The sequence below is a fragment of the Sinocyclocheilus rhinocerous genome, unplaced genomic scaffold (assembly GCF_001515625.1).
Source record: "Sinocyclocheilus rhinocerous isolate Xijiao unplaced genomic scaffold, SAMN03320098_v1.1 scaffold1812, whole genome shotgun sequence".
Taxonomy (NCBI): Eukaryota; Metazoa; Chordata; class Actinopteri; order Cypriniformes; family Cyprinidae; genus Sinocyclocheilus; species Sinocyclocheilus rhinocerous.
The window spans coordinates 410,753-421,572 of record NW_015670626.1 but is presented as its reverse complement, the minus strand read 5'-3'; the positions used below and the strand labels follow the sequence as shown (position 1 = coordinate 421,572).

General features: G+C 41.4%; 1 protein-coding gene across 2 annotated transcripts in view; it reads right to left on the bottom strand.

Moving 5' to 3' along the window:
* Positions 1-10,820, bottom strand: part of impa2 (inositol monophosphatase 2) — a 17,820-nt gene that overhangs the window by 1,685 nt on the left and 5,315 nt on the right. The window contains exons 3-7 of one of the 2 annotated variants that reach the window (XM_016546250.1): positions 3,015-3,119; positions 2,887-2,932; positions 2,682-2,808; positions 1,928-2,036; positions 1,637-1,788 (exon numbers count right to left, since the gene is read on the bottom strand). In XM_016546250.1, coding sequence (XP_016401736.1) covers positions 1,637-1,788; positions 1,928-2,036; positions 2,682-2,808; positions 2,887-2,932; positions 3,015-3,119 — 539 coding nt within the window. The remainder of the gene's footprint in view (positions 1-1,636; positions 1,789-1,927; positions 2,037-2,681; positions 2,809-2,886; positions 2,933-3,014; positions 3,120-10,820) is intronic. The other variant, XM_016546251.1, reaches the window with a different exon arrangement.

Genomic DNA, 10,820 nt, shown 5'->3' with positions numbered 1-10,820 from the left:
GCCTTTAGAGTTGTCCAAATGAAGTTCTTAGCAATGTATATTACTAATCAAAAATTAAGTTTTGATATGCTTACGGTAGGGAATTTACAAAATATCTTCATGGAACATGATCTTTACTTAATATCCTAATGATTTTTGGCATAAAAGAAAAATGTATAATTTTGACCCATACAATGTATTGTTGGCTATTGCTACAAATATACCCCAGCGACTTAAGACTGCTTTTGTGCTCCAGGGTCACATATTTGTATTTAAATGACATTTAATGATCTTAATTGCAATTAATTAATATTCCCCCGGGTTCACAGACGAGGCTTAACTCTAGTCTCAGACTAAACTGCATGTCTGGGCTGTTTAACCTGTAAGAAACTTGCACTAACTGATCTTAAAATATGTCAGTGCCATTGTTTTGTCTCAAGATGCACAACAGTAATGTTATTTTCTAAGGCACGTTTATAAAAGCTACTTAAATGTCCTAATTGAACTATGGCCTAAACCGGTCTTAACCGAAGCCCTGTCTGTGAAACCAGGCCATTGAATTGGTTTTGATTTGTACATTAAATGCTTTTTCTGTGTAGATTGTCTGATGTTGTTAAAAATAAAATGCAGAGGAAAGTTATTAACTCGAGCAATCTAATGAAATATGTCACAAATTACTTTTTAAAGCATGTACTTTGTAGTCTGTAGTGAAATACATTTTAAAAGTAATCTTCCAAACCCATGTAAGACAAAAAGTATTTATATTTTTATTAATTTTGTTATTATTTTTTTAGTTTTTCTTTTTTCAATTTTGAGTTTTTATTTATTTTTATTGATATATTTTATTTTATTATATGTTCCTTTTAGTTTGTATTTAGTTATTTATTCATTCATTTATTCTGTAGCTCAGATTTAGAAAGCATTTTAATTTTGTTAGGATAGGACAATATTTGGCCGAGATACAACTATTTGAAAATCTGGAATCTGAGGGTGCAAAAAAATCTAAATATTGAGAAAATCATCTTTAAAGTTGTCCAAATGAAGTCCTTAGCAATGCATATTACTAATCAAAAATTAAGTTTTAATATATTTACAGTAGGACATTTACAAAATATCTTCATGGAACATGATCTTTACTTAATATCCTAATGATTTTTGGCATAAAAGAGAAATGTATAATTTTGACCCATACAATGTATTGTTGGCTATTGCTACAAATATACCCCAGCGACTTAACACTGCTTTTGTGCTCCAGGCTCACATATGTATAAAGAACAGGATGCAAACACTGAGCTATATTAACATCTTACAGTACAAGCATCCTTTTATGACCGTAATTTTAGTTAGAATTTATATACAATACTAAACTATGTAAGAAATATTGTGTAAATGTTTACATTTTCATCACGCGCTCACCCAAATCCTCATGTTTAGTGAATGGAGTTTTGCTTAGCCCAACACCTTCAAGATCAACATTCGTAACGAAATAATAATCCCAAAATCAATCAGTCAGGTGTAAAAGCCCTCATTGTTTAAAATACATTATGAATTAAACACACTCTTGATAACAGCATAACAGTGACCAACTTTGGTGGATTTTCCGCATCCATAACATACTCACCACATGTATAACTCTATGCACACGTGTGTGACTGACCTGTGGTGTCGATGACGTATCCGCCGGCCTCTCTGATGATGACGGCGGCCGCTGCGATGTCCCAGCAGTGCAGACCGTACTGATAATAGGCCTCCGCTGCGCCGCTGGCGATGTGACAGAGCGCTAGCGTCGAGCTGCCGATGATCCTCACACTGCGGGTCAAAGGTAAAATCCTGACCTTTACATACAGTAACACACTGACGATACGAGCCACATCGCTAGCTCCTTATATTACAGCATACACATTTACGGTGCACACAAGTGGATGAGACCAGTGTTTTTCGGACGTACCCGTGAGTAGGTGCGCTCAACAATTTCTTCATATTTCCTAAAAAGATATCCAGTGTTGCAGGGTCTCTCTTCGCGCCGATCTCTGTGAGAATGAGGGCCTTCGACACATCTGACATAGAAAAACACGGCACATTTAATTATTAAGGAATTTGAGTTTGCACTAAACCAGTCTGAAATTTTTTTTACATTTTTTTTTAAATATTAAAGATAAAACAGGTAAATCAACAGATTAAATCCATAAGGATATTATTTAAATACACTACCACTCAATTGTTTAAGGGTTTGATACTTTTGTTCAGCAGGGACACATTAGATCGTTTAAAAGTGTCTGTAAAAGCATTTACGTTTCTTGAGCAGCAAATCAGCATATTAGAATGATTTCTGAAGATCATGTGACACTGAAGACTGGCGTAATGATGCTGAAAATACAGCTGCGCATCACAGAAATACATTACAGTTTAACAGAGATTCACATAGAACACAGCTGTTTTAAATTACAATAATATTTCACAATTTTACTGTTTATACTGTATTTTTAATCAAATAAATGCAGCCTTGGTGAGCAGAAGAGACTTTTTTCAAAACATTAAAAAAAATCTACCTTCTGAACGGTAGTGTACTGACCAATCAGCATACAGGACTGTAACTATTCATTTGTAACTTTAAACAGTTTTAGTATGCCATTATAAATCATAAATGTGATTACTATTAATTGCAAAATAAGAGATTAAAACATGCAGTAAAACACGCTGACCTTTTTCTTTCGAAACCTGTAGTCGCACACCGTTGCAAAAGGCTCCGTGTCCTTTCCTGGCCGTATACAGCGTCCCGTCAAAACAGTGGTAGATGACGCCGAGCTCCAGCTGAGGGGCAGAAATCTTGTGATTATTGAACATAAACACATGACATCAGTGAAAGCACCCGTAATTCTGGCCCTGCACAGCTTTATCAGTGTTTACCTCTTTCCTTACAGCAAATCCGATGCTCACTGCCACCATAGGGAAACTGAAAATAAAGGATTGTGTGTTGGGAACTCAAGAATATATTTCTATGATGATTTAAACACAATATATGATGGTTATGGTACCTGTGCACAAAGTTACACGTCCCGTCGATGGGATCGATTATCCACGTAGGGTCGTCTGTCAGTTCACACGTCACACCAGCAGCAGACGATTCCTCACCAATAAACCTGAGATTATAATCAACATCACATCAACATCTGACACAGAGAACATCTCAATCATATGAGCAGTTATTACAGAAAAAAGATGAATCATTAAACACTTTACAGAAACTCTGTAGTGCCCTTTTATGGAAAGGAAAGCTAAAAATCTTCTTTAGGAAAGTAGGTTGATAGGGCTGATTTTATTAAATTAATCTTTGTAAAACACTTCTGAGGCGGTACAGCGATGCTATTAGATCTTAATACTGAATGATTATCATATTCATATAACCATGATGTTTACATGGTACTTTAAAATACCACAGTAGACATCAGTGTTACCATGGTATTACTTATTGTATTCATTAATATTTTGAATAAGCTTGTACGTTTATATTTTCAGATCTCATTTAAGATTAAGTTTTAATCATTTTGTTTTGTACTTTAGTCATTTTTTATTATTAATTTAATTATTTTTAAATATGTTATTTAAATATGTTATTTAAATAATTTAAAATGAGAAATGTTGCCTTAAAAAAAAGTTTAAGGTTTCCTCTAATATTTCTATTTAATTATATTTCAGCTTTATTTCAATTACAGCTTTTTTTTTTAATAGTTACTAATTTTGAATAGTTATAGTTTTAGTTGCCAACACTACTAGACATGGTACATTTCTGGAAAATCAGAGAATGACCACGAAACATGTTCAAAAACACAAGTACTTGTTTGTTAGTGAAGAACATGTTTAGATCTGCTGTAGGTCACATGAGGACACAGTGGGTCGGATGGAGTGAGCTTTGTTTCTAAACATGTGAGCAGTGATCTTGTCTGTAAGTGTCCTCAAGTGTATTTGTGCGTGTGAGGGGCATTTGTGTGTGTGAGAGGTATTTGTGCGTTTGTGTGAGGTATTTGTGTGTGTGTGTGAGGGGTATTTGTGCGTGTGTGAGAGGTATTTGTGCGTTTGTGTGAGGTATTTGTGTGTGTGTGAAAGGGGTATTTGTGCGTGTGTGAGAGATATTTGTGCGTGTGTGAGGGGTATTTGTGCATGTGTGAGAGGTATTTGTGCGTTTGTGTGAGGTATTTGTGCGTGTGTGAGGGGTATTTGTGCGTGTGTGAGGGGTATTTGTGTTTGAGGGGTATTTGTGTGTGTGTGAGGGGTATTTGTGTGTGTGTGTGAGGGGTATTTGTGTGTGTGTGTGAGGGGTATTTGAGTGTGTGTGAGGGGTATTTGTGTGTGTGTGTGAGGGGTATTTGAGTGTGTGTGAGGGGTATTTGTGTGTGTGTGTGAGGGGTATTTGAGTGTGTGTGAGGGGTATTTGTGTGTGTGTGTGAGGGGTATTTGAGTGTGTGTGAGGGGTATTTGTGTGTGTGTGTGAGGGGTATTTGAGTGTGTGTGAGGGGTATTTGTGTGTGTGTGTGAGGGGTATTTGAGTGTGTGTGAGGGGTATTTGTGTGTGTGTGTGAGGGGTATTTGAGTGTGTGTGAGGGGTATTTGTGTGTGTGTGTGAGGGGTATTTGAGTGTGTGTGAGGGGTATTTGTGTGTGTGTGTGAGGGGTATTTGAGTGTGTGTGAGGGGTATTTGTGTGTGTGTGTGAGGGGTATTTGAGTGTGTGTGAGGGGTATTTGTGTGTGTGTGTGAGGGGTATTTGAGTGTGTGTGAGGGGTATTTGTGTGTGTGTGTGAGGGGTATTTGAGTGTGTGTGAGGGGTATTTGTGTGTGTGTGAGGGGTATTTGTGTGTGTGTGTGAGGGGTATTTGAGTGTGTGTGAGGGGTATTTGTGCATGTGTGAGGGGTATTTGTGTTTGAGGGGTATTTGTGCGTGTGTGAGGGGTATTTGTGCATGTGTGAGGGGTATTTGTGTTTGAGGGGTATATGTGTGTGTGTGAGGGGTATTTGTGTGTGTGTGTGAGGGGTATTTGAGTGTGTGTGAGGGGTATTTGAGTGTGTGTGAGGGGTATTTGAGTGTGTGTGAGGGGTATTTGAGTGTGTGTGAGGGGTATTTGAGTGTGTGTGAGGGGTATTTGAGTGTGTGTGAGGGGTATTTGAGTGTGTGTGAGGGGTATTTGAGTGTGTGTGAGGGGTATTTGAGTGTGTGTGAGGGGTATTTGAGTGTGTGTGAGGGGTATTTGAGTGTGTGTGAGGGGTATTTGAGTGTGTGTGAGGGGTATTTGAGTGTGTGTGAGGGGTATTTGAGTGTGTGTGAGGGGTATTTGAGTGTGTGTGAGGGGTATTTGAGTGTGTGTGAGGGGTATTTGAGTGTGTGTGAGGGGTATTTGAGTGTGTGTGAGGGGTATTTGAGTGTGTGTGAGGGGTATTTGAGTGTGTGTGAGGGGTATTTGAGTGTGTGTGAGGGGTATTTGAGTGTGTGTGAGGGGTATTTGAGTGTGTGTGAGGGGTATTTGAGTGTGTGTGAGGGGTATTTGAGTGTGTGTGAGGGGTATTTGAGTGTGTGTGAGGGGTATTTGAGTGTGTGTGAGGGGTATTTGAGTGTGTGTGAGGGGTATTTGAGTGTGTGTGAGGGGTATTTGTGTTTGAGGAGTATTTGTGTGTTTGTGAGAGGTATTTGTGTGTGTGTGAGGGGTATTTGTGTTTGAGGGGTATATGTGTGTGTGTGTGGGTGTTTGAGAGGTATATGTGTGTGTGTGTGGGTGTTTGAGAGGTATATGTGTGTGTGTGTGGGTGTTTGAGAGGTATATGTGTGTGTGTGTGGGTGTTTGAGAGGTATATGTGTGTGTGTGTGGGTGTTTGAGAGGTATATGTGTGTGTGTGTGGGTGTTTGAGAGGTATATGTGTGTGTGTGTGGGTGTTTGAGAGGTATATGTGTGTGTGTGTGGGTGTTTGAGAGGTATATGTGTGTGTGTGTGGGTGTTTGAGAGGTATATGTGTGTGTGTGTGGGTGTTTGAGAGGTATATGTGTGTGTGTGTGGGTGTTTGAGAGGTATATGTGTGTGTGTGTGGGTGTTTGAGAGGTATATGTGTGTGTGTGTGGGTGTTTGAGAGGTATATGTGTGTGTGTGTGGGTGTTTGAGAGGTATATGTGTGTGTGTGTGGGTGTTTGAGAGGTATATGTGTGTGTGTGTGGGTGTTTGAGAGGTATATGTGTGTGTGTGTGGGTGTTTGAGAGGTATATGTGTGTGTGTGTGGGTGTTTGAGAGGTATATGTGTGTGTGTGTGGGTGTTTGAGAGGTATATGTGTGTGTGTGTGGGTGTTTGAGAGGTATATGTGTGTGTGTGTGGGTGTTTGAGAGGTATATGTGTGTGTGTGTGGGTGTTTGAGAGGTATATGTGTGTGTGTGTGGGTGTTTGAGAGGTATATGTGTGTGTGTGTGGGTGTTTGAGAGGTATATGTGTGTGTGTGTGGGTGTTTGAGAGGTATATGTGTGTGTGTGTGGGTGTTTGAGAGGTATATGTGTGTGTGTGTGGGTGTTTGAGAGGTATATGTGTGTGTGTGTGGGTGTTTGAGAGGTATATGTGTGTGTGTGTGGGTGTTTGAGAGGTATATGTGTGTGTGTGTGGGTGTTTGAGAGGTATATGTGTGTGTGTGTGGGTGTTTGAGAGGTATATGTGTGTGTGTGTGGGTGTTTGAGAGGTATATGTGTGTGTGTGTGGGTGTTTGAGAGGTATATGTGTGTGTGTGTGGGTGTTTGAGAGGTATATGTGTGTGTGTGTGGGTGTTTGAGAGGTATATGTGTGTGTGTGTGGGTGTTTGAGAGGTATATGTGTGTGTGTGTGGGTGTTTGAGAGGTATATGTGTGTGTGTGTGGGTGTTTGAGAGGTATATGTGTGTGTGTGTGGGTGTTTGAGAGGTATATGTGTGTGTGTGTGGGTGTTTGAGAGGTATATGTGTGTGTGTGTGGGTGTTTGAGAGGTATATGTGTGTGTGTGTGGGTGTTTGAGAGGTATATGTGTGTGTGTGTGGGTGTTTGAGAGGTATATGTGTGTGTGTGTGGGTGTTTGAGAGGTATATGTGTGTGTGTGTGGGTGTTTGAGAGGTATATGTGTGTGTGTGTGGGTGTTTGAGAGGTATATGTGTGTGTGTGTGGGTGTTTGAGAGGTATATGTGTGTGTGTGTGGGTGTTTGAGAGGTATATGTGTGTGTGTGTGGGTGTTTGAGAGGTATATGTGTGTGTGTGTGGGTGTTTGAGAGGTATATGTGTGTGTGTGTGGGTGTTTGAGAGGTATATGTGTGTGTGTGTGGGTGTTTGAGAGGTATATGTGTGTGTGTGTGGGTGTTTGAGAGGTATATGTGTGTGTGTGTGGGTGTTTGAGAGGTATATGTGTGTGTGTGTGGGTGTTTGAGAGGTATATGTGTGTGTGTGTGGGTGTTTGAGAGGTATATGTGTGTGTGTGTGGGTGTTTGAGAGGTATATGTGTGTGTGTGTGGGTGTTTGAGAGGTATATGTGTGTGTGTGTGGGTGTTTGAGAGGTATATGTGTGTGTGTGTGGGTGTTTGAGAGGTATATGTGTGTGTGTGTGGGTGTTTGAGAGGTATATGTGTGTGTGTGTGGGTGTTTGAGAGGTATATGTGTGTGTGTGTGGGTGTTTGAGAGGTATATGTGTGTGTGTGTGGGTGTTTGAGAGGTATATGTGTGTGTGTGTGGGTGTTTGAGAGGTATATGTGTGTGTGTGTGGGTGTTTGAGAGGTATATGTGTGTGTGTGTGGGTGTTTGAGAGGTATATGTGTGTGTGTGTGGGTGTTTGAGAGGTATATGTGTGTGTGTGTGGGTGTTTGAGAGGTATATGTGTGTGTGTGTGGGTGTTTGAGAGGTATATGTGTGTGTGTGTGGGTGTTTGAGAGGTATATGTGTGTGTGTGTGGGTGTTTGAGAGGTATATGTGTGTGTGTGTGGGTGTTTGAGAGGTATATGTGTGTGTGTGTGGGTGTTTGAGAGGTATATGTGTGTGTGTGTGGGTGTTTGAGAGGTATATGTGTGTGTGTGTGGGTGTTTGAGAGGTATATGTGTGTGTGTGTGGGTGTTTGAGAGGTATATGTGTGTGTGTGTGGGTGTTTGAGAGGTATATGTGTGTGTGTGTGGGTGTTTGAGAGGTATATGTGTGTGTGTGTGGGTGTTTGAGAGGTATATGTGTGTGTGTGTGGGTGTTTGAGAGGTATATGTGTGTGTGTGTGGGTGTTTGAGAGGTATATGTGTGTGTGTGTGGGTGTTTGAGAGGTATATGTGTGTGTGTGTGGGTGTTTGAGAGGTATATGTGTGTGTGTGTGGGTGTTTGAGAGGTATATGTGTGTGTGTGTGGGTGTTTGAGAGGTATATGTGTGTGTGTGTGGGTGTTTGAGAGGTATATGTGTGTGTGTGTGGGTGTTTGAGAGGTATATGTGTGTGTGTGTGGGTGTTTGAGAGGTATATGTGTGTGTGTGTGGGTGTTTGAGAGGTATATGTGTGTGTGTGTGGGTGTTTGAGAGGTATATGTGTGTGTGTGTGGGTGTTTGAGAGGTATATGTGTGTGTGTGTGGGTGTTTGAGAGGTATATGTGTGTGTGTGTGGGTGTTTGAGAGGTATATGTGTGTGTGTGTGGGTGTTTGAGAGGTATATGTGTGTGTGTGTGGGTGTTTGAGAGGTATATGTGTGTGTGTGTGGGTGTTTGAGAGGTATATGTGTGTGTGTGTGGGTGTTTGAGAGGTATATGTGTGTGTGTGTGGGTGTTTGAGAGGTATATGTGTGTGTGTGTGGGTGTTTGAGAGGTATATGTGTGTGTGTGTGGGTGTTTGAGAGGTATATGTGTGTGTGTGTGGGTGTTTGAGAGGTATATGTGTGTGTGTGTGGGTGTTTGAGAGGTATATGTGTGTGTGTGTGGGTGTTTGAGAGGTATATGTGTGTGTGTGTGGGTGTTTGAGAGGTATATGTGTGTGTGTGTGGGTGTTTGAGAGGTATATGTGTGTGTGTGTGGGTGTTTGAGAGGTATATGTGTGTGTGTGTGGGTGTTTGAGAGGTATATGTGTGTGTGTGTGGGTGTTTGAGAGGTATATGTGTGTGTGTGTGGGTGTTTGAGAGGTATATGTGTGTGTGTGTGGGTGTTTGAGAGGTATATGTGTGTGTGTGTGGGTGTTTGAGAGGTATATGTGTGTGTGTGTGGGTGTTTGAGAGGTATATGTGTGTGTGTGTGGGTGTTTGAGAGGTATATGTGTGTGTGTGTGGGTGTTTGAGAGGTATATGTGTGTGTGTGTGGGTGTTTGAGAGGTATATGTGTGTGTGTGTGGGTGTTTGAGAGGTATATGTGTGTGTGTGTGGGTGTTTGAGAGGTATATGTGTGTGTGTGTGGGTGTTTGAGAGGTATATGTGTGTGTGTGTGGGTGTTTGAGAGGTATATGTGTGTGTGTGTGGGTGTTTGAGAGGTATATGTGTGTGTGTGTGGGTGTTTGAGAGGTATATGTGTGTGTGTGTGGGTGTTTGAGAGGTATATGTGTGTGTGTGTGGGTGTTTGAGAGGTATATGTGTGTGTGTGTGGGTGTTTGAGAGGTATATGTGTGTGTGTGTGGGTGTTTGAGAGGTATATGTGTGTGTGTGTGGGTGTTTGAGAGGTATATGTGTGTGTGTGTGGGTGTTTGAGAGGTATATGTGTGTGTGTGTGGGTGTTTGAGAGGTATATGTGTGTGTGTGTGGGTGTTTGAGAGGTATATGTGTGTGTGTGTGGGTGTTTGAGAGGTATATGTGTGTGTGTGTGGGTGTTTGAGAGGTATATGTGTGTGTGTGTGGGTGTTTGAGAGGTATATGTGTGTGTGTGTGGGTGTTTGAGAGGTATATGTGTGTGTGTGTGGGTGTTTGAGAGGTATATGTGTGTGTGTGTGGGTGTTTGAGAGGTATATGTGTGTGTGTGTGGGTGTTTGAGAGGTATATGTGTGTGTGTGTGGGTGTTTGAGAGGTATATGTGTGTGTGTGTGGGTGTTTGAGAGGTATATGTGTGTGTGTGTGGGTGTTTGAGAGGTATATGTGTGTGTGTGTGGGTGTTTGAGAGGTATATGTGTGTGTGTGTGGGTGTTTGAGAGGTATATGTGTGTGTGTGTGGGTGTTTGAGAGGTATATGTGTGTGTGTGTGGGTGTTTGAGAGGTATATGTGTGTGTGTGTGGGTGTTTGAGAGGTATATGTGTGTGTGTGTGGGTGTTTGAGAGGTATATGTGTGTGTGTGTGGGTGTTTGAGAGGTATATGTGTGTGTGTGTGGGTGTTTGAGAGGTATATGTGTGTGTGTGTGGGTGTTTGAGAGGTATATGTGTGTGTGTGTGGGTGTTTGAGAGGTATATGTGTGTGTGTGTGGGTGTTTGAGAGGTATATGTGTGTGTGTGTGGGTGTTTGAGAGGTATATGTGTGTGTGTGTGGGTGTTTGAGAGGTATATGTGTGTGTGTGTGGGTGTTTGAGAGGTATATGTGTGTGTGTGTGGGTGTTTGAGAGGTATATGTGTGTGTGTGTGTTTTTTACCCATGTGAGGGGTATTTGTGCGTGTGTGAGGGGTATTTGTGTGTGTGTGAGTGGTATTTGTGCGTCTGTGAGGAGTATTTGTGTTTGAGGGGTATATGTGTGTGTGAGGGGTATTTGAGTGTGTGTGAGGGGTATTTGTGTGTGTGTGAGGGGTATTTGTGTTTGAGGGGTATTTGTGTGTTATTTGTGTGTGTGTGTGTGTGAGGGGTATTTGTGTGTGTTCGAGGGGTATTTGTGTGTAAGTGAGAGGTATTTGTGTGTGTGTGAGGGGTATTTGTGTGTGTGTGTGTGTGTGTG